At 38.2% G+C, this 23,928-nt stretch overlaps 1 protein-coding gene across 1 annotated transcript in view; it reads left to right on the forward strand.

Moving 5' to 3' along the window:
- The window catches only part of DDX4 (DEAD-box helicase 4), a gene marked incomplete at both ends in the record, with an annotated part of 30,488 nt that extends 7,008 nt beyond the window's left edge, over positions 1-23,480 (forward strand). Inside the window, 15 exons of the mRNA XM_082335392.1 lie at positions 1,445-1,513; positions 1,967-2,041; positions 3,912-3,998; positions 4,319-4,402; positions 7,286-7,357; positions 8,610-8,752; positions 9,816-9,968; positions 11,268-11,422; positions 13,412-13,541; positions 14,603-14,769; positions 17,912-18,057; positions 18,840-18,939; positions 20,788-21,058; positions 21,216-21,302; positions 23,400-23,480. Coding sequence (XP_082191518.1) covers positions 1,445-1,513; positions 1,967-2,041; positions 3,912-3,998; positions 4,319-4,402; positions 7,286-7,357; positions 8,610-8,752; positions 9,816-9,968; positions 11,268-11,422; positions 13,412-13,541; positions 14,603-14,769; positions 17,912-18,057; positions 18,840-18,939; positions 20,788-21,058; positions 21,216-21,302; positions 23,400-23,480 — 1,820 coding nt within the window. The remainder of the gene's footprint in view (positions 1-1,444; positions 1,514-1,966; positions 2,042-3,911; positions 3,999-4,318; positions 4,403-7,285; positions 7,358-8,609; positions 8,753-9,815; positions 9,969-11,267; positions 11,423-13,411; positions 13,542-14,602; positions 14,770-17,911; positions 18,058-18,839; positions 18,940-20,787; positions 21,059-21,215; positions 21,303-23,399) is intronic.
- Between the last annotated feature and the right edge of the window lie 448 nt (positions 23,481-23,928).

Below are 23,928 nucleotides of genomic sequence, written 5' to 3' on the forward strand. Positions count from 1 at the left end.
GAATTACTTGGTAATGTACGAAACGTTGTCTGTCTTCTTTTTTCCCCTTTATGACAAGCTCTTGGATATGGGTGATATCTTCTTTAATAAATGTGTTTGTCTTGTTGTGGAATGTACTAGTGCCTAGTTTTTTTCAGGGGTGTCTATATCATTATGTTGAGCAGTTTTAACTTGGAAGGAAAACAGTAACAATCAGTCTCTGTGATGTGCCATATACTTGCACATCATGCTATTCTGTAGACTTCATGTTTTGGTTTCAGATTTCCTATCTTTATGATGGTTGCTGATGTACCCTGATCTTTACTTTGATATTGCAGAATAGGGAATTTCATTTTTATAGAATCACTCAGGTTGGAAGGCAACTCTGAAGACTGGCTGGTCCAAATCCTTGTGTAGAGTAGGGACAGCTATAGCAGGTTGCTCAGGACCTTGTCCAGCTGAGTTTTGAATTTCTTCAGGGATGGTGACTGTACAGGCTCTCTGGGCAATTTGCCTAGTGTTCAACCACCCACAGAGTAAAAAGATTTTCTTCATGTTAAAATGGCATTTCCTGTATTTTAATTTGTGCCCATTGCCTCTTGTCCTCTCATTGGATATCAGTGAAAAGAATCTGACTCTCTGTCATCTTTGCTCAATTCTGTTAAGATGTAAGGTCCTTTGAGCCGCCTTGTCTGGAGGCACAGCAGTTCCAGCTCTCAGCCACTCTGTGTATGACAGATGCACCAGTCTTTTCATTATCCTTGTGGTCCTTCACTGTACTCACTCCTATATGTCAGTGTCTGTTTTGTACTGGACAGCCTGGAACTGGATGCAGCACTCTAGATATGGCATCATCAGCGGGGAAGGACTGCCTGCCCCCACCTGCTGGCAGCATTCTTCCTGATGTAGCTCAGGAGGCTGTTAGCCTTTACTGCAAGGGCACTTTGCTGGCTTATGTTCAATTTGCTGTCCACCACAGCCCTCAGGTTTTTCTCTGCAAAGATGCTTTCCAGCTGGTTGGCCTCAGTGTGTGCTGGTGCCTGGAGTTATTATTCCCCAGGTGCAGGATTTTGCATTTCTCTTTGTTGGACTTCAAGGTTCTTGCCTGCCCATGTCTCTAATGTGTTTTGAGTTTCCTCTGAGTGAAACACAGCTCTGTGTTATGTCCCAGTTTTGTATGTCTGCAAACTTGTGGAGGGTGCGTTCTGTCCCATCATCCGGGTCATGAATGAAGATGATAAACTGTGTTGGCCCCAGTAGCAGTCACTGGGGTGCTCTGCTAGTGATGGGCCTCCAGCTGGAGTTTGAGCTGCTGATCACAACCCTGGGAGGCCAGTGGTTCAGCCTACTTTCAGTCCTCCTCACTGTCCAATTATGTAGGTTGTACTTCATTGGTTTGTATGTGAGGATGTTATGGGAGACAGTGTCAAAAGTCTCTTATTTTCTTCTTGTTTTCCTTTTCCAGGTGCTGTTGAAAGACCTAACAGAAGTCAGCGTATGCAGGATCATTTTGGAGGATATTCTAGGAGTAGAGGTAGGATTGCATGTTTAAAATTTGTAGTTGTGGGGGTGATTAAGCCTTCCTTTTGGACAAAACATTTAGAATGAAGGACCTTGCAACTGGTGTCCGAGTAAATTCTGGAAACTCAAATTTTGCTGTGTTGGTAGCTGTACTGTTGCTGAGTGGTGCTATTCCGTATGGAAAACAGTAGTTACACCTGTCCTAAGCTTTGTAATTTTAATTCATTTTCTTTGTATTATGAAAGGACACCTTCGTCATGTGGTGTTTTTCTGTTGAGTGGGAGGTAGGCTACAGACCTGAGGGCCCTTTCAGCCTGAGTGATTCTGTAATTTTACTGTTGAGTTTAAAAAAACACAACAAACTGAAACAACAACAACAAAAAAACAAACCCACCCAAAACCAAAAGTCTACGCTGAAGTCCAAGATAGCTTTGAATGTTAAGTTGATTCTTTTTTCTAATTATAGGTATAGATGAATGTCTGAACAGACAGTGTCAACCAGTGAGTAGATTTGGTAGCGGAAGGAATTTTGCAAACAGAGGTAACTTTTTGGACTGTCTGTAATTCTAGGGGCTAGTCATATTTGATGCATTAAGTTTTCCCTATTCAGGTACTCAATTTTATTGTATCAGAGACAAATGAGTATTTATGACTTGGAGGGTAATACTAATCCGTGTTTCTGCATAATGTAGGCACTCGGTATCACCGCTTAGTTTTGACTGCACAAAATAAAATACCCCACCATATTTGCCAGAAGGCAGGACTCTACATTTAAAATCAATGTTTTGTTTACCTCTTGCTTTGATTCCATTCTCCCTGGAGAGGAGTATTTTTCTGATAATTTCGTTGAGTCATAATGCAGTATAAAAGGCAGCTGAATGTTAGTATTCACATATATGCCGTGTGAGGGAATATACCAGTGCTCTTCTGTGGAAGACCTGAAAGCTTTATTTCTTTAGTATTCGTAAAGCAATATTTAATCCCTGTCCTCTTCCTGCTTACAATGGCCAATGCCACTCTTGTATGCAGTGCACATTGAAGAGGTTAATAATTGGCAGTTTGGCAGGACTGCTGCATATGCTTCCACCAGGTACTATCAGAAGCACATCGGGCAGTGGAAGCTACTATCACATAGCATCTGTCTAGATAGTTTCATGGCTGTAAGTGAGACTGATTATGAAACGAGGAAGATGGAAACTCTAGTCCTGGTTTTGGGCATGTTCAGGAAAAGTTCTGATCTGCAGAACAGCTGTGGAGCCACTTGAAGTTGTTATGTTTATGCTTTCAAAAAATTCTACACCATTTCTCCATCTCTTGGAATGATGTCCGTTATGGTGGGGGAATGCTAGACTTGTTTGACTAAGCAGGCAGCAGCACTTTAGTGGCGCTGTGGAATGTTGACGAACAGTTCTGCTGTAGAGTCTCTGGCAATTGCGAAGTAACTCACAATCTGTATTTAAGGTCTGTAGTATTTATGGATGTTTATATCTAGACTGTCTTTTGCATGCGAGCCTTTAAGATGTGATTTTTTTTTTTTTTTTTAAATTTGGAAAAGCTCAAATGACAAATAAATTGGTATACACCAACCGTTGGTGGAGAAGGAGCTACAGATGTGGTGGTAGGAGAACTCCTTGGTCTCATTTAGCAGAAGATGCTCTTTGCCATTACAAGGTGATAGAACAGGTGTTCAGCTGAAGAATAAAGACTAAGGAGTAAATGACGACATAAGTTGACTGCTTGGATCTTAGACAACACCTAAAACTGTCCAACCTAAAATGAGAAATACCTTGTTTATGCATGTGGCTGTTTACCTCTTCTCCCGCCCCATCAGGAGAGTGACTAGGGAAAGGGGTTAGAAATAAAAATACACTAAATACTTGGCACTGCCTTTTCCAAGCAACTGAATAAGCAATTCTGAGTAATAAAAACATAGAAATTGATAGATCTGAAGGGTAGGTTTTCAAATCCTTGCTCCATAGGAGGCAGTAATTGCAATACTACCTCACTCTACAGCACTGGTTATGAAAATTGAGAAGGTACAAATGCTGTCAGTTGTCCTGTGACCGAACCAGAGGACTGAACTGATCTGCATAATAACCGAAGTGTTGACAGTAGCTTACATAGCATATGTGCGTGTAAAGTCAAATACTTCAAGACTTAATGGTTGATTTACTACTTGCAGGAAGCAATACAACAGGAGAGCAGTAGACTCTTCTTCTTGTCATACTTTGGGAAAAAAACATTTCTTCTCTTAATTTTTTCATATGTTTAGGCAAATCACTTAGTTTTATTGTACTTTGTCTGAATTAATGAAATAAGGACTGTGAAGAATAATTGCCAAATAAAAGGCACTTGATCTGCACATGCAGAATTGGGCAAACTAAGTTGTTGTGTGCTATGCTGTACTGCAGGTTTTCAAGAAAGGAACGTTGTAGAAGATTCTAGTACACAAAGTAGAGGTTTGAGAGGATTTCCTGGTGGCTTTGGACGAAGTGAGAGTAAGTTTTTTATACTGACTGGTTTGTGTTAGAACATCTTTTTGATCATTCTTTCTGGGTTTGCTTGCTCCCTGAGAACTACAAGTATAAAGGTGAAAGCTATGAAATAGCTTCTGTTCTTCAGCTCCATTGTGGAACATGGATGGCGTGATTGAAAAATATCATCACTGGGAATAATAAAGCATAGGTTGGAGTCATAAAGAATCTGTTGGGGCTGTTGCACTGTAGAGTTTTTGGAGTATACAGTATTAGCTTTAAGCATAGTATTTCATTATACTAATTTTAGACACTATGTCCACTACACTGTGTATTACTTACAGGTATTAAAGATGAGCAAAGAGACAGACCTCAGTCTGACATTTTTTTTGGCTCTAGAGGAAGAGGAGCATTTGGAAGTCGTGCAGGTGAGACTTTTTAGCACAGTGGTGAACATTTCAGATTTCCTCATTGCTCATTTGTGGTAATGCAATACTTTCTTAGCTTTACTAAATGCTGTCACTGTGATTGTTCTCCCTGTCTGAATTAAGAAATTACTGCAAATGTTAGATAGCTTGCTTGCATGCCCACACAAGACATGTTTGTAACTTGGATAAATTCTAGGAATTGGATTTTCAAAGCAGTTGTCTTCCATAATTTTTTTCTTGGTCCTGCTGCTACTGGGTCAGTTAATGCACAGTGAAGCAGAGGTGCTAACCCCAAAATTCAAAGCAAGCCTTTAAGAACTTGCTCAGTTTTGAAATGGTCACTCTAGACTTTTTTCACCCCCCTATGAAGGGAGGTATTACTTCAGGTTTGTCTATGCTGACAAGTAAGGTCTGTAGCTCGGATAGGCCAGCTCTTCCTGATGACTTTATTATAATGTTGGGTTTTTGCTGTCTACAAAGGATTTTTCCTCATGGTCCTATCTTCCTTTGCCACTGATGTTAATGTAACTTGTAACCTGTGTGTTGTGCTACCTAGAGCATAGTAATCTATCACGCACAGAATTCCCATAATTCAGATTAAAAATACCATTAAACTAGTGTAATGGGTCCTAGATGTCTGATATTCTCAGTGTAAGAACACTTTGTGTGATACTGGTAAAAGAATTTTTCACTGTAGAACAGATACAATGATTAGTATGTGTTTCCAGAAGTGTTCCTTAATATCCACAGAACAATATATTTGACTTAGTTCAAATTAAGTTTTTCAGATTTTTAGTTCAAAAATTGATTTTTAGAAAATGAAGTGTTGATAGAGGCAACATGCTAATACTCACAGTGGACGTAATTGCATCCTTAAAGCAGGATAGTCATGCCTTACTTTTTCATGACCATTGTATGAAGTATTAGTCTGTAAAGACTTATGGATATTGGTAGGCAGCAGTTGCACTAGTCTATATAGAGGTTCATGTGGAGAGATAATTCTTTATAAGGGGTGGTTTATTGCATGGGAAGTATGTCCTTTTATAGTAAGAGAATGTATCTGCATCTAGCGAAGGAACAGAGCAAGCACTGCTAGGCTGTTGTGCTGCCCCTGTCTCTGAATAGCAGTCACATCACTCTAATACAGTTTGTAGAGGTAATGAAGGTAGGGCTGTGTTGGCTTTTCTTAAAACGCTTATGCTTTTTGCAATTAGAAATACCATGTAAGCATATTATATCTTCTGATGGAAAAACAAGTATTTAAAAGTGATTACACACACTGTATGTTGCATCTTTGCTTGGATTCTCTGTGGCCATCTCGATGAAGCTGTGATTTTACAGAGTTCCTTAAGAATATTGCTGCAGAACAGAGCATTCCTGATCCAAGTCACAGTACTGGCTGCCTCTTTAGAACTGGTATTTATGTTTAGAGATAATAATTTGATCTTGTTGAGAGTGAGCAATCAGATTAATAGGCTGACCTGATGCTATTCTTTTGTGCTTGCACTGCTGCAGTGAGGAAGAATGCAGATGAGGGAGGGCAACGGAGGCATTGCAGGGTCACTGTACTTCTGTGGTACCGATCTTAAAATTGTCAGTCTCATGGTATGATTTTTATGAATGGCTTGAGCTGCACATTTGAGTAGAGAACCTATTAACAGCTTTTGTTGTTGTCTTTCGTCTTCACTCAGTCTTGTGTCCCTTCTCTACATTTCTAGCCTCCTTTCATTTCCAGAGGGGCCTTATATTAAAGGTTGTTTTTTTTTTTTTTACCCTTCTTTGAAATCGGCAACACAACTTCCTGCGTGGAGTAGCTAGACGCTACCAGTTAGGTTTAAGGCTTTTTCTATTTTTTGTATAGTAGGAGTAAGGACTTAAAGCAGGTTCTGGAAATGCTGCTGTGACTAGCTCAGTCTTATTACAGTTTTTACATATGTAAAACGTGGTACTTCTTCACTCTTAAGTATAAATGTCTTTGTTTTTCAAGTGATAATGAAAGCAACACACGTGCAATACGTGGATGCCAAGGTCAGAACTTTTATGGAGTGGATGTTATAAACATGTGGCTGTTAAAATAACAGGATAGTTTTCTCTTCTGATTTAAAGTCTCTCGTGACTCTTGAAAAATTAATGTGATTACTCTGAAGTTTATGACTATGGCTCTTGAGTTATTTAGAAGGTGGTTATCTGGCATAAAAAAAGCATCTCCTGATCTTGTGGAAAAGTTGAATCGTTCTTAAAACCAAGATGCCCTAACTGCAAGCATGTATGAATTTCTTTTTACTCGTAATATTTTGTTCATCAGTTTTAGGGGAAAAAACCTCAATTAAGAGGTAACAAAACAAGATTATAAAACTGACACTTCTGTGGCATTTCAGTTTCTTGTTATAGATGCTGTTTTTGCTCATGACTCATCTCAAGTGAATGTAGACAATTATATTTGCCCTTGCAAAGCATATGCTGGATTTAGGAGGGATCATTCTTCGTTGCCTTTAAATACAACTTGCTTTATCTAGACATCTTGTGATGCCCATCTTATAATCTGGGATGATTGCATTTGATTTGATGATAAGGGACTTACTGTGAGTCAAGTAAGGACCAGATCTGGTTTGTGAAGTCCTTCAGCAAGATGCTGGGTTTAATTCCTTCATGTTGTTACCGTGAGGTCCTGCTAAGCCCGGTGTTCCCTCTCTTTCTGCCCTTTAAAACACAAATATGGGGCCTTTGTCTTCTGGCTTTTTGTAACTAAGCTTTCGCTGCTTACCTAAATATTTCCACTCATTCTACCAACTGTATCAGGACCCACTGTTGAGTTTTCTAAGTGCCTCTAGGAATTTTTCATTAAGGTTCTTAGATTTTCTTTCAAGTCTTTTTTCCTCAAAGCAATTAACTTTGGAATGCTTTCTTTAACAGCAGCTTACAAAGAATGCAATGAAGGAATAGATTCTGAAAGAGGTAAGTAGTTTCTTCACAAGCGACATGCCAGTTTTAATTTACTTTTAAGTCAAGGAACGTTATCTTACTTAAAGTTGCTGAAAGGAATTGGGTAAGAAAGAAGGTAGTGATATGGGTAAATGCATAACCATATCAAAACTGCTCATGTAGCGAGCTGCCAAGCAAATACTGTTAAACTCACTATGTTTAAACTTTGTTCATCTTTAAATTACTGGGCAACACAGTGGTTGTTCTCACCTAAATAAAGACTAACTTTTTGGAATGGAGCACTGCAGAATTCATCTGTTGCTGCCTGTTTCTTCTGTCTAATGGTAAAGCTTATCTACTTGAGACACAAGTGTTAGAGAACTTAATTGGCAATAGTGTAGGCATCTAAGTGATGATAGTCATTAAAGCAAACCACAAAGGAACAGTAGATTCTCAGTTTCAGATGCTGTAGCATCTGGGATGCTATTTCTGGAAAATAGGCTTAACGTGTTTTACTGAGTGTAAGTTAGTAAATAGAATTTCATGATTTGTATGTGCAGGAGATCAGGTTGAAATGTATGATGAATGACAACTTTCTGACATGTATCAAAAGTGTCATTTGGGACAATCTATTAGAATGTTTGCTTACCCGCAGTGTTTTTTGCAAATAACTTTACCCTTACTTTGCCTTTCTCTTACTCTTGAAATGCAAAAAGACAAATAGTGACCTCCTGACTTTTGTATGAATAATTTTCATTCCTAATCCTTCCTCATTTGAGGTCCCTATGAAATGGCTTCTACCACTAACTTTTTAGTGAGCATCAAATAATTAATTTTATACCTCTGAGATCATTAGCTTGAAAAATACCTTAAGGAATTCCAAATTATAAATATACTACCATGAATAGATTAATTTTATCCTTGTGTATTAATAAATGCATTGTTATTGGAATAGGATAATTTATAGTGTAATGAGTTTTTGTGGTAGAATTGGTTTTTGCATGGTGGTAAAGTGGAGCCTAATTTAAATGTTGTGAGTAGCTCTTCAAAGTAAGGTCCTTGAGCAAATGTGAGACAAGAATGCTTTACAGAAGTCTGACTTTATTTGTGAGTTTTAGGTCTAGTAGTATAAAACTAAGTTCTACTAGAATTCATTTATGAAATTTCTTGCCTTTTGTCTAAATGACATCCCACTGAACTTAACTTCAGTAGCTCCATACTTAAAATAGTTTTTGTTCAAGTTTTCTTTATATTGTTCATGAACTTGAGTGGTTGTGTTCTTAAGGTCCAAAGGTGACTTATGTGCCCCCTCCTCCACCTGATGATGAACAAGCCATCTTTGCACGTTACCAGACAGGAATTAATTTTGACAAGTATGATGAAAATGTTGTCGAAGTGTCAGGACTTGACCCTCCAGCACCATTACTGGTTAGTGAACTCTTTAATCTCAGGGTTTATGTTGAGCATGATTCTGCAAGGATGTATACTGAGTCTAATATTTACTGCTAATGAAAATATTAATAAAGATTTTGAATCTTGCAGGCAGTACTATGTTGGAAGGAGATACTGCCCATTTGAAAGTCACAAATTTGAATTCAAAATTACATTGACAAACTACAGAAATGGCCCAGATAAAGTAATACTGGATGGAGAGAAGTATGGTCCTTAAATTGCAGAAAAACACCAGTTTAGATCTTGAAAGAAAGAGGTCTTTGGCAGCAGTTTCTGGGAAGGCTAGTAGAGTCATCTTGTTGAAGTCTGTTAGTAGGGGATCTATAACAATGTAAATGAAGACCTGTTGGAATAGTTTTCATTTGGACAGAGAGAGGTTTTTGAAGTAATTTCTAGCCCTGTTTTCTGTGGCTGCTGTTTGTTGTTTAACCTTCTACTCCACACCAGGTGGCTAGTGTTTAAAAAACAAAAAAGCTGTTTTTAGGGAGAAGAATGAGGAAGAAGGGCAGAGGGAGTAGCAGCACCTGCGTTGAAAGAGAAAATGCAGAGGTTTTTTTCCCCATCCATTGTCTGAAAGGTTTTCTCACTGAAGTTAAACTGGTTTCGTCATGTGTGATGCTTTTTGGTCCTGGATAGGGATGGCTCCCCTTACTAGTTTTAACACAGAGACCAAATGTGTATCTCCTGTGTGAAATGAAACTGAAGAGTTCTGGTTTGTTTTCATAGCATGCCATGATGTGAGTTTACCTGCTTGAGTCCAGATGTATGGCTTCTGAGCAGTTTTCTCTTAAAGCTAATAAGACCAGCTGAAGGCCTTCACTGTCCTACAGACAACTTTACTTGAATGTCACGAGCAGGTTGAAGAAACCTTTGGGCTTTTACCTGTAGGAACCTTGGCAATTTAGATGACTGGTGACACCCCCTCAAAAGTTAGTACTTTTTAGTGTTTGGATGTCTGTATCCTATGGTAAGCATCTCAGTTTTCAAAGTTTAACTTACGTGGTTGTGTACCGTTAATAATAATTTTTTTCTCTTGCAGACTTTTGAAGAAGCTAACCTCTGTCAGACTTTAAACATGAACATTGCCAAAGCTGGATACTGTAAACTTACTCCAGTGCAGAAGTATAGCATTCCTATTATACTGGCAGGACGGGATTTAATGGCCTGTGCCCAGACAGGATCAGGAAAAACTGTAAGCATTTTGTATAGTATTCATACTACTGGAGGTGTGTGATCTTGAACTTTTAGGTGGATGCCTCAGTCTTCCACGTACCTGATGCTTCACAGTTTGTTGTCTAATGATTTGACTTGCATTGCAATAGCAGGTGTAGTATTAAGCAAAGGTATGAATGATGGATGGGTTGTTGCATTTTGGGGCTGACTTTCTTTTTAATTTCGGTGACCTAGTGTCTTGATACAGCAGGCCAGTCTTCAGGGCTGCAGATACAGATTCAGAAGTATAGGTAGTCATAGAAACTGCTGATGAGAAAAAACTCAGCACTTGAAAGCTGGGGTTTCTTTCTGTGTTGTGTGGGTTTTTGTGGTGGGGTTTTTTTTGGTGTTGGTATGTGTGTTTTGGTTTGTGTGGCTTTGTGGTTTTTTTTTGTTTGTTTGTTTGTTTGTTTGTTTTGTTAAAACTTATGCCAGATTGTAACAGTGTGTTGTGCTGGTTTGTCATCCTTGGTTTGATCAAGTCTGATCTGTACCAGACTTAGTTTTAGGTGAGTCACTATTAATCATGAAACAGTGTTGAGTGTTGATATTGACAGTTGTCTCCACTTGTTAAACTGTCTAATGTACCCAAATCTAATCACTGACAGCTCTGTATGAGAATATTTGGATATTAAGTATAGCTTTTTGCCATTCAGTATAGTGTGGAATTCTAGCTTTGTTTTTACATATCTTATTAGCTACCTGTTTGAAAAACCTCTTCTGTTGGCAGAGGGGGAAATTTCCAAAGCTTATGCTATAAATATTCTGAATGCTTTTGGGACTGCTGTACAGAGTCTGTTTTGGGGGTAACTAGTCTTACACAGAAGTAAGGGTGCTGGTGCAGCTGTATTGCAAAGTGATCTGCTGTTGTAGTAGTCTGGAGAATGGTGATACATGGTTACCTTACAAATCTACCGATGATAATGCAAAGCTTGTAAGTAAATGTTAAGGAGGGTTTTTGATTCTGGGGTACATAATTATCAATGTATGTCAGCATGATGTGTGGAACTGCTTGAAGAACCCAGAAGTTAGCTAGTGCATGACTGTGTTCCTCCATTATTAGACTCTTAAGGTCCAGAGAGATATTTTGATGCTCCTTAAACAAGGAGAAATAAGCTTAAATGTTCTGTAGCGCGTTCAGGTCAATCCTTTTGCAGTCTGATTTCCTTGAAGTTGATAGTGTGCTGTATCATTCTAGCCGTAAGATTAATGTGCAAGTTTTAGCGTGACTGATGAAAGCTTTAAGACTAAACAGCATAAATACTGATGCTTTTTTTAGGCAGCTTTTCTTCTACCAATTGTGGCCCACATGATGAGAGATGGTGTAACTGCCAGTAGCTTTAAAGAGCAGCAAGAACCAGAATGTATTATTGTCGCCCCAACTAGAGAACTGATAAATCAGATCTTCCTAGAAGCAAGGAAATTCGTGTATAGGTAAGCTTTTGCACTGTTGCCTGGTATTGATTATTACTTTGTCTGAATCAGCAGTGCTTTATTTTTTTTCATGAATACTTTCAAAATTTTTTCTGTGTCAATCAAATGACTACAAACACTTGAACTGAGGTGGTAATACTGGCTAGCAGGTTTCTTACAATATAGCTAGGGATTTAAACTCCTAATCTTCCTGCTGTTGCGGGGGAAGGCTTGCTAACTCCAGCTTCAAGAGGAGATAAGTACTAAACTTGTGTCACATAATCTTCACTGATGAGAAAAATGAAATTTCTTAAATGAAGTAACTTAAATTTAGCTTACCTTATGTAATTTATACTTGCTTTTATTTTTGTGTTGACAAAAATAGAGGTATGTGTTAGGGATGTTCAGTTAAGTTTCAGTGATGGTTTCTAGTAACTTTGTACTTCCCAGTATTTCTGGTCTTGGACAGAAATTTCACAGCTCAAGCAAGCTCTTTTAGCTCTGCTTCTTCAAAACAGAATAGAAGGTATAAACTTGGCATTGAGCTCTTGGATGTTGCATGAGAGTACGTTTGTACTTGTTTGCCAGTGATCTTTCTGCTGCAGAGTGATAGGTTTCACCAGTGCACAGGAAGAGAATTAAATCTGTTGTCTGTAATGGCTTGTTACTGTTAGGAGGTGGAATGGAGAACATCATCAGTGCAAAATCTGATGGGCTAAATTAGACTTGCCTTTGCTCATTCAAGCAAACTTATGCTTGGAGGCTGTCTCTGTCTTTGGGAAGTACCATCATGTTTGCATATCTACTTACTGAGCATGTTACTAAGAAGAGCTTCTTCATCTCTAAAACTGTTCTAACTATGTAGCTAGTTCTACTAATTATGCTATTTTAAACTAGATACAGATTATTTCACAATAAAATAGCTTTTCAATTTAGAAAGTTTCTGCTACAGCTGTCCTGCAGTAAAAGCAAGATAATCTACCCTCGCTTTGGGGGGCAGTTAAACAATATCAGGGTGTGATCTGAAGAATTGCATGCGTATTGCTCAGTTCAGATTCATGATATTTTTAAGCTCTTTGGTTTAGTTCACAAATAGGAATATGGAATATATATATTAATTGATAGTGGATAAATGTTGCAATGTTATAAGTCCAATCTGTTTCTATTTTTGACTAAAGCTTTCTGAAAAGTTCCAGTTAAACCTGGTAAATTTTTACCAGGTTTATCTGATTCACTGCTGTTGCATACGAAGCTGAATTAGTATCTTTGAGAATAGACAGTTTGAATTTGAGTACGAAAATACTTGTTGCGTGCATGTAAAAGCCTTAGCAGGAGGTTATAAAGATAAGCTTATAAACTTGCTCTTCAGCTGTGTGAGGTAGTTATTGCTCATAGAGGTGGTTTTCTACAGGAGAAGAATATCTGATGTAGCTCTACTTGGTAGATATAACCAAAAACATTAGTAGGAAGAGCACCACGTAGTTTAGCGTTTGAATGGGTTTGCAGTCTAATGCTTGAGTGGCACACTGTATGGCCAGTGTGCTTAGTTGCTTTACAAAGATCCACCTGTGTATTTTCTTTTTTTTGCGCTGTCCTTTCAAGGTGTGGAAAGATTATTTCTGAAGCTCGAAAGGCATATATTTGGTGGTTCTGCTTTTTCTAAGTATGCCATATAAAAGGGGACAATGTCTAACACCATGTTGGCTCTTACTGCCAGTAACTCTCAGTTGAAGGGAGAGGGAAGAATGCAGGTGAAATGAAGTGTTCTTTCCGAGTAAGCCACCTGTGCAGCCTCTATTATGTGGTATGAATGGCAACTTTGAGCTTATGGTGAGTGAATTTCTGGTCTTGGGTCCTGCTTTTGGTTATAAGCTGTGCTGTATGGTGAAGGAATTGAACCACTCTGAGTAAGCTGGTTTATGGTAGATCTGATGATTTTGTACGTATTTTCATTAAACAATACTGTTTGCATACTTACATAATTAATCCCAATTTTTTTCTATATAATAGAACTTGTATAAGGCCTGTTGTGGTCTATGGAGGTACACAAACAGGCCATTCAATTCGTCAGGTAATGCAAGGCTGTAATATACTATGTGCCACTCCAGGAAGGCTTCTAGACATTATTGGAAGAGAGAAGGTAAGATCTTAAAACTTAATCTCAATTCCCTAAACACTCTTAGCTTTTTACATACTGGTTTTCATTCTTCAAATTCAATAGAAGCAAAGATAGAGCCATGAAAACCAGTCAGTATGCTGCCTTTGTACAGGCACGCACTTAAAATACTAATGAGCTTTTCTTGGAATATTTAAATACCATTAGGTTTTTCAAAAAGTAGCATGAGTCCAGATCTCCTCAGTCCCTTTCAGGGCCCACTGGAAAATGTCAGTCTAAATCAAACTGGCTGCGATGTTCTTGGCAATTAAATTTTGTAGTTTAAATACATGGAACACCTTCTCTTAGTTCTCGTGGAAAATTCCATAGCAAATTTTTACTCGATGTCCTGTTTGTTTTACTACAATAGCTTTTATCTGTCTGGAACGATGATAATATTAATTCTTTGAATGTTTTATTACTGGTTATATTCAAAACTCCAGGTGTAATATCGTATTTGAATTTTTATTTTTCCAGCCATTATAAGTTCAAATTGAAATTGCTACATATTATAATGGTGGCTCAGTGATGTTGCACTGGACAAATGAAGTTTGGAAAAACACTTCTTAGTAATAAACTGGAGATTGGCTTTCTGCAGTTGTCAGGCTTCTAGTCAAAATGACGGTCTTGGTCAGCAACAGTGAAGTTGTTATGTCCTTAGTAATGCTTTCTGACAAACTTTTTCAGAACAAGGAGTTTTTTTGAGAATATGTGAGGGTTATATGAGAGAACTTGTCTAAAACTCAGACATAATTTCAAAATAGATGTGCTGAATAATAGTCAATCGGTAGGCTCTATCTTGGTTTGCACTGCTGAACAGAGTTCTAAAGCACTTCAGTGTACACATACTATTAGAATTAGTGCAGATTAAAAAGTTAGAGGTTGAGATGCAAATAAAACATAATGTGCATAGGCTTTTATTTGTAAATAATTAACTTCCACTAGAAAGAAATAAGTAAAAGGTGGATTTTGGCAATTAGGATGTTCTATAAGTGTATACTGTCAGTGAACCAATACATTTTTTTCTTTCGCTGAAATACTTGCAGATTGGTTTGCATAATGTGAAATATTTGGTGCTAGACGAAGCGGACCGCATGCTTGATATGGGTTTTGGGTTAGATATGAAGAAGCTGATTTCTTACCCAAGCATGCCACCAAAAGACAAACGTCAAACACTAATGTTTAGTGCCACTTTTCCTGAAGAAGTTCAGAGGTGAGTAAGTGAAAATGTATCTGAAGATGTACTTGTAGAGAGCTAAACGTCTGAAGAGTTGTTAAGAGCACCCCTTATGTTTAAAAGCTTATGATCTTGCTAGAAGATACTGAAAAGCTATGATTTTCAACATTCCTTGCTGAAGACTTCCCTTTTTTTAGGTAACAGAAACAGTAACTTGCATAGATTAACTGCTGAATTTGGGTGGGGACTCTAAAGCAACTTACGAAGTTTATCTGAAGGCTTTTAAATTCCACTTCTGCAGAAGTCTTCATAGTGCCCCTGTTTGTTTCTTCTTCCTCCCCCACCATATCTGTGCAAGCTCAAAAAGAGTGATCTTGCTGTTTCACAAGCAGCACTGGTAGCACTGTGTTTTGTACCAGGGTATAATATAACCAGACATCCCAATTATTGCTCAACTCACCAGCCTTCCCGATATACAATTCTTATTTACATGCATAAGTACTATGTGTTTTCGGTAGTTCTAAAGCTTCCACAAACAGGTTTAGGATATATCTTACAGCTCTACTACTTACTACCCTTAAAGTTCCACTTTTCAGACCCTGAGATAATAGTCTTCAACAGATGGTAATGGGGTTACTGAGTCTGGGAGTTACAGAACAAAACACCCCATTCCCTGTAGGTGGATGTAAATTATTCAGTATTTCCATTTTTGAAGAGACAGTCATCTGAATACTCATTCTTAAATCAGAGGAGTCTAAACTTCAGTTTGAGCAGTTGACATAATTTTGGTGGCTTTTGTGATAGCGGTACTGTTACAACAGTATCACTTAAATAATACCAGTAAGCATATTACAGTTTGAGAGCATGTAAACTGATCAGACCTTTGCAGTGAAGTATGTTGATACTTCAGTGAGTCAAATCCTGACAACTTTCTTCTGGCCTTCAGAAAGCCTGATAGATCTTTTTTGAGGTGGGGAGAAAACATCTTCAGTAGTTGACTGACCTGAATGAAAGAGGGGAATGGACTGCTTTCTCCCATTCAGTCAGTTAATACTGGCAGCTGTTGTGGAGATGAATCACCTTTCTTTAAGTAGGATTGAATTCACTTTAAACTCAGTCTTGAGTTGAGTGTTGTGGCTTTGGTTTCTCAGTGAAGACTTTTTTCATAAAGCTTTTTATGTTGAAAGAAGATCTTGTGAACTAATAATGGCCTCGTTTCTGCAGCTGGGAATCAAGTGTTCAAATGATACTGTACATGAGTGCGGTTCATGTTCATTCCATGTGTTTACTGTTTGTGTGTGAATGTGATCTCACTTCACACAGCATGCTGGGAAAAGATGGTGTGTCTCCCTTGAAGATGCACAGCTCTGACTCAGGTTTTGGGGTTGAGAGGGGACTCTTGATCCCTTGATCTCTAGATCTGTTGTCTTTGCTAATGCTCTTGCTATGTGTTTTTGCTACATACTGAGGGATGAGTAAAGAGTACTGTAACTAGCAGCATCTGAAAGGAGGAGATCCCTTCAACTGTGCAAGATGCTTACTGTCTGCTTCTGTTTAATGAAAAAAAAAAAAAAAAGCTTATCTACCTTTCTACAGTCAGTCTTGCAGGATTTACAAGTGCTGGTAGAAGACTTCATAAACCTGAGTGCTTGGATCATGGTTTGGAAGTGCATAATAACATTCTTGTAACCTTTTAAAGCTGGAATGCCTAAAGGTGATGCTCTCATTTTAGAGAGTGAAAACCCTTCTTGCCTGGAGTCAGTTTCTTGCTGGATTTACTGCCTTTCTGATTCTGGAGTCAGGAAAGCTAATGTTTTCCCATATTCTGCTATCAAAACAACTTTGGACAGTATACTACTTCGGTAGTATAGAACAAGGTGCTTTCTTTGGCCCTGCTAGGTTCAGGCTCTTCTGCACTTCTATTCAGTGAGTGTAATCCATTTTAGTTTTAACATATGGTTTGGTTTTGTACCTGATTTTGGGTCACTGCTGTTACATGAACCTTTGTTCTGATCTTCAGGGCTCTTCCTGTGCACGTGAGTTGAGAGAACCATGCATTTCCTAGCCGACTGCTGAACTTCAGCTTCGAATTTGGGGCTTTGTACCTCCCATTAAATGGGCTTTTCTTTCTTCTGTCCCTTCCTACTCTGTTTACTGTTCCATTTTCAGAGAGTTTAAACTTGCCCTTTACTTTCAGTTTAGAACTTTGTCTCTCTGTGAGATCTTAAACCATTTGCATCTTAAGACCAAACACACTTAAATCTCTAGTAACTTGTTTATTTGCTATGAAAAACACCTTTTCAGTGGCATTTATACCTATAAATCAGGTGGGAGATTCAAGTCCTTAGGGCAGTCCTTTAACATTTTTAAGAGTTTCCTCTTTTTTAGGAATTTATTCTAAAATTTGAGATTGCCTGTTCTCAGTTCAAGGTTGACTTGTTTACCATCTGAGTTTTACTGCAGTGGAAGCTGCTGTGTGTACACTGGACACGAAGCACGCTTGTGTATTGATAGGTTAATACAGTCTAGTAAAACTCTGGAGTATTATGGGGCATTCCAAGGAATTACCTATTTTGGTGAGTTCGATCTCTCGGATAAGATCACCTATGCAAGGGATAACTTACCAGGAATGCCGTCTGAACAAAACTTGAGTTTTGCCTATGGCAGTTGGTAAATAAATGCCATAAACTCTGTGTTTTCAGGCACTGGTTTTGTTGAACAGTCAAAAAGGATGGTGGTCTCTCTTGGAGGCCTGTTTTGAATTCTGGCCTGTGTAGGATTCTCCCCTGTCCCTCCAGCTAATGATTAAATAGTGCTCCAAGAACAGTTCTGTGAGCATATATGTCAGTTACCATTTTATTAAAAGCATATATGCGGAACTCTTTCCGAGATGGCTAGAAAATGCAGTGTTTGTATTATAAAAAGTTACAGGGATGTAGTCAGTCTGTGCACCTTCTTATTGATCAGGTTTTTTTTGTACAGCTGTCTAGAAAACAATACAAACTCTTCTAGCATTTTTGAAAAATGCACATATGGCTACTTACATCCTCTGCCTTGTGAGGAATGATACAAGTATTTGTTATGAGGGTTGCTTAAACATAAATGAAGTTACTTGAGCCTAAAGCAAAAATAAGCTACGTAATGGACTTTATGTTGCTCAATTTTGTTTCTTTTCAAGGCTGGCTGGCGAATTTTTGAAAACTGATTATTTATTTGTTGTTGTTGGACATGTGGGTGGAGCTTGCAGTGATGTTCAGCAGAATATTCTTCAGGTTCCTCAGTATTCCAAGAGGGATAAACTGATAGAAATTCTACAAAGCATAGGTAACTTTCCTTATTGCTAATTGTTTTCCAGGGAAGACAGAATTGCTTGTTTTTAAACTTGTGCTCGTACTATTGACCAGGTCGTGATTCCATTCTGTTATGCATGTTACACGCTTTACAGGACTACTGATTGAAGCTTGAAGCAGACCTCAGGGAGTTCTAGGTTTTTAGGCATATTTGTGTTATGAGTATTTGTCAAGGTCTCATCTCTATTGAGTATTAGCAGACAAGCTTCCCAGATGGTCAGTTTCTTTATGTGGTCAATTACAATACTTTAGCATCTGGGGGTATTATCTCCAGATCATAGCTGTATTAAACTTCTTATGTGAACGCTTGGGCCTGTATTTTGTTAATGGCTGGGATTTTTCCATTTTTGCTCTGAATGTATCTTAAGTTTTAATGCTGAAAATTGGAAGGGAGTTTGGAATTAAAAAATCATCTATGTACCTTGATGTTTGGTGGTCAGAATGGCATGCCACTTCTAGCCACATGCTGTAGGAAGGGGAGTGCATACTTATCACAGAGAACAACATTCGTTTCCCCCTTTTATTGAGGAGAAAAATACAATGCACTTGTCTTCACCTAGGTTTCTGTGTTGATCTAGAAACTGAACGATTGAATTTAATTAGTTCAACACAGAGAAGAAATTACAATCATACGTTAAAGATTTTACTCAAAACCTGTTCTGATACGAGGTGTTTATATAAAGTAATGGCAACTGTGAATAGTGAAAATGCATCAGGTTTCAAGCTGCACTGGATCTGAACTGTTGTTTAATATAGGTCATGAACGAACCATGGTGTTTGTGGACAAAAAGAAAAAAGCAGACTACATCGCAGCCTTTCTTTGTCAAGAAAAAATATCAGCCACTAGTATCCACGGGTAAGTATTTTTAAAGTGAAAGTCACTTAATACTATATCTTATGAGAAGCTTTTATAGAGATTTCATGTTTGGCCATATCACTGAGACTTAGCTTGCCTTGTTTCTGATAGCCCTGTAACCCTCAGCAGCTCTGCTCTATTTGAGAATGTAGTGTTTCTGAAGGCCACTTCTCAGCATTTGCGGAGTATACATCTTTCTGGTTGACCACGCTTCAAATGCTGTATATGAACTGGAGAATCTTATGCCTACTGCTAAAGAAAACCCCCATATAATAAATTCAGTAGAATCAGCTGTTGTTTATATGTAATTTTAGTCATCATTTTTGTGACCAAAACGAGACCTGTTGGTGTTACTGGTGAGATGATATTCATAAATTCAAGTAGCAGTTGTGGACCTTCCACTCTGTCTTACAGGCTTCGTCAAAGTGACGAGATAAGTTGAATCATGTACCATACAGATTTCTGATGCTGTCATTTCTGCCTCCTTGATGTGTTCATGGATATAGCATTTGTATGAAGACCGATCTAAAGAGAACGTGCTTCTGACTTGCATTTGTAGCCTACTCATTAGTGTTGTACACCTGAACAAATGCTGAGAAGCAAGGTGAAATAGTTGCTAATTCCAGGTCTAAATCCAGCTAAAAAGATGGTCTTTCATGTAATGAGATGGAATGTAGTTTTGTGGTGTGTGTTTATGTCAAAATGGAGGACAACAAACTGAATCTTAAGATTCCCAGTGAACTGTAGCACATCAAAAATGTAATTTTGCAATATTTTTCATCTTGTAATAGGAGGAAGGGACTTGAATTCTTGCCAAGAAAATGATATTTTGGGCAGCGTTCTGACAGACGTCAGAATATCAAGGTTGTAGATGACTTTAAATGATCTTAGTAGATGGATACAAGATGTTTGTGTCTATCTTGTGCCCTGTCAGTTTTACCACTGTGTGAAGGGTCATTTTGACAAGATCTGGCCGCCTGTTCTTGGCTAACCTGAATTGCTATCCCATAACCTCTCTTGTGTGGGAGGAGGTTCTTAATACATTTCTGTAGAATTATTACACTGTGAGTTAAGGTATACTTACAAAGAGAATAACTGGTTCCATGGAAGCTGCTAAACTGTCGTGAATGTTACTGATTTCTGATTCACTTGAGTTTTTCGAGTTGAAGTTAGTTACGATAGTTGTCCTTCTCTGGAATAGTGGTCATACCAGACTTCACTAGAAGTCCCATGTTAGGTTCACAAGAGCACTGGTTTTTAGCTTTCTAATTTGTTCTCTCATTTGGACAACAAAGAACATGATTTAAAACTCTGATCTACTGTATTTAAGTACTGGATAGTCTGTAAATATTCTTTGAAAGTGCAAACCCCAGAGCAAATCTAGTTTTCTTCTCGTGGTGATAAAAAAAAGGCAAGTTCTGTGCTGTTGGCTGGCCACACTTCCTAGTACATCTGAAAAATGGCCTATGCAGGAGTCTAGGTAGACTTCATCTTTGCTATTCTGGCTCCCTGCTACAAAGCAGTAGGAAAAGCGCTTCTAACTATGGCACGAAGAAACAGTCACTTAAACAAGTGGATCTTCTTAGGGAGGCAGTGAGTTCAATACATGACTATCTCTGGTTCTTTTAAAAAAATTAATTTCTCTAGAGACTTAGGTTAAAATAGTTGCTGTTTCTTACTGCTAATCAGTTAAAAATTCAGAAAGCCTAAACTGGTAGTGTGTGGGTGGTTTTGTTTCCTCCCTCCCCAGAACTACTTTTGTCCATGAATCATGACCTTTTAACTTGTATCTTAAATAATACTGCAAATTTTTCAGGACATCCATTCTAACCATTGCTTTCTTTGTAGAGATAGAGAACAGAGAGAGAGAGAAGTAGCTCTTCAGGATTTTCGTTCTGGAAAATGTCCAGTTCTTGTGGCAACTTCAGTGGCAGCAAGAGGTCTGGATATTGAAAACGTTCAACACGTTATTAATTTTGATCTCCCTTCCACCATTGAAGAGTATGTACACCGAATTGGAAGAACTGGTCGTTGTGGAAATATAGGCAAAGCAGTTTGCTTCTTTGATAACACTTCAGACAGCCATCTTGCACAACCTCTAGTTAAAGTGCTTTCAGATGTAAGTTTCAAATCTTAGTGCTTAACTTTTTCTGTTCTTTAGGATTTCACTCTACTATGTACTGAGCAACTACTGTTTCTTTGTTACAGTTATGGAACTCTTAATATGAATTGCTAAAGCAGTCAAAGTCTCTAAATTCACTTTTCTAATTATGTAGGCACAGCAGGAAGTTCCTGTTTGGTTGGAAGAAATTGCTTTTGGTTTTCAAGGAGAAAGAGTCTTTACATCAGCCAGTACCCAAAAGGTAAGTCTGGAAACGAACTAGAAGTCTTGGCTTTTATAACTTTGCTCAGTATAAAAGTGTGTTTAGCAGTATATATCCAGAGTAATGCCACTGTAACTGTTTTGACTGTAACTGTGTCCCTTATCTTAGTTGTGCATATTCAAAGTGCTCAGTATTTCTGAAAGTAATTTTGGACAACTTGCTTGATTTGGACTCTTACAGTGTGGCCTTGCTAGCTGTGTTAGTCTTGATCTGTAGTGTGAAGAATTACTCTGGAAGAAAAGGTTTGTGGAAACGTACGCAAAGGCTGTAGTTCTCGAAGTTTCTCTACTGCACGTGTAGGGTAGGAGCAAATAGTTGCTGGTTATACAATCACTGCCTGTTACGAATCACTCGATCAAGTAACTCATTTGACTAAAAACTTCAGGTAATTAGTTAGATAAATGCCCCAGTCTGATCCATGTCAAAATTGTTCTTAATGTCCATGATGAGGAGGAGCCTTGTGGTCTCTTAGTGTTGCTGATACCAGATGTTAAAATACAACTTGTGTAAATGAGACAGGCTAGGTGGCATAGCTCTCAAATCACTCTGCAGTCAGTAGTTCAGGATTTAAACTCTATGCCTGCTTTGAATGATTCCCCCCCCCCCCCAACTGATGTTTGATACTTCTTGCTTTTATCTACTTGGGTTTTAATGCCTTCATCAGAAACCCTTCCTTGATCTCTTGCTTCTGGAAGAACTTTATCACATCTCAATTGCATTCCAAATATTAATACTCTCTTAGAGACCACAAGAGAAATAATTACTCCCACTGCTTACACAATGTCAGAAGCTTGAGTTCGAGCTCAGACCTTCCCTTCATTAATTATGTTTTTCCATACCATAATTATTGAAAGTATTGGGTGTTTTGGGTGCATTTACCTGCCTTAATAGTTCCCTAATCAGATCTGAATCTTCTTTCTTTGAGCCTTCATGGGACCTCAGTTACACACTTAGACTTTTGCTTCCTTCTCAGGCTGGCAGCCTCAGTAGATCTTTCTTCTATATTCCTGTTCAAGGACACTTTTTAAATTTGCATAGATTGCTTGTGAAGGTGGATCTTATCAACCTTTGAGTCTAGATTGCTTCCAAATACACATCTCCAACCCTTGTGGAGTGTCTCTCAGCATTTCATGAAATCTGTGATTATTAGGTCCAAGTCTGTCCTTGATGTCCTATACGACCTCTGAGTTACCGAATCTGACTGTGACTCTTTGTCCACATTGTTGTGAATAGAACAGTTTCAGGGGAAATCTGTCTGTCTGCCTTGGGAGTACTGCCCTCTTAATCATATATGCAGTGCACCAACTCTTGAGTTAGAGGTCATCAGGTTCTAATTCCTTTCTTATGAGAACTTCTGAGGTCAGTGATTCTGACAGAAACTGCCCATTTGTAATCACCCATCTTTTTTTTTTTTTTTCCTTTGAAATTAACTATTAAAGCTGTTTTTTGCTGTTGTACTATTACCGAAAGAGAGGCTTTTATCGGCTAGGATTCAGTAAGGATCCTGATGCCCTTTCTCCTGGGGAGGAAAGGTAACATTTGTGGTTTTACAGTATTCACTTTCTCTTTCAAAGGGAATGCATGAAAGGGCCATTTGATAATCAAATGATGAATTTGAAAGAGGAATCTGTTGGGGCTTTTACCTGACTATTTTGGGACAATGTTCTAGATGACTGGGCTTCATCCTTTTTCCAAAGGAAAAGGATTTTGCTGGGAAAGTAATGCAGACAGTCATTCTTAAATAAGAAATGGAGAAGGAAGTTTTTCACCAAAGTTTTATGTGACCTGATTTGCATTGGGTAAGAAAACAAGTTGGGATTTGAACTTTGGGAAGGATTACCACATCTGGTAAAATCTGAGGTTGAGTAAAGTGCATTAATTTCACACTGGAATCTAAAAACCTTGTGTATAGAAGTTTAATGAAGAAAGAGCTTCTGTATTTATTTAAAAAATACAGTGTTCAAATTACATCAAGAGACATGCATGCAGAAAGCTAAAATTGTTTTGTAGTGAGTTCTGCTGTTAAATGTTTGAAAGTGTTAATGATTCTAAACTGGTACCTGTTCTGTTTCCTAGAATTACAGAGGCAGAGGCAACACTAGCCCAGGAAGAATGAAGATGTCGTATTCTGCAAGTGCATTTGAGTCATGGGATTAAAACTACTTTACTACCAAAGTAGATTGTATTCTGTTGTGCTTTAAGTGAACTGTTGCACTTAATATTCCTTACTGTTGAGCTTATGGAACACTTAAGGTTTAAAAGAGTAGCTCATATCATATGCTAAAGCTTTCAGCAATGGATATGTACTCTGTTATGATGAACCCAGTGATGATTATCGCTTAATATAGGAAGTCTAAAGCAATTTTTTAGGAAACACGTCAGATATTAAGTGTTAAAATGTGCAGTATGTGTTTGATGCTTGGTAGCTAGTATACTGCTGTAAAAAGGTGGGGGTTTTGCAAGTGGAAAATAGTAGATCCCTTGGACTTACTACTTTGTTATCAAAACTTTGCATGGGAAGATAGTCTTGTGAAGACCTAGTTTGGGAAGGAGCTTTATGTAAAGGGCTCATCTAAACTTATGTTCGTTCCTTTTTTGTAACAGG

Source organism: Platalea leucorodia (genome assembly GCF_965183815.1).
Source record: "Platalea leucorodia genome assembly, chromosome: Z".
NCBI lineage: Eukaryota > Metazoa > Chordata > Aves > Pelecaniformes > Threskiornithidae > Platalea > Platalea leucorodia.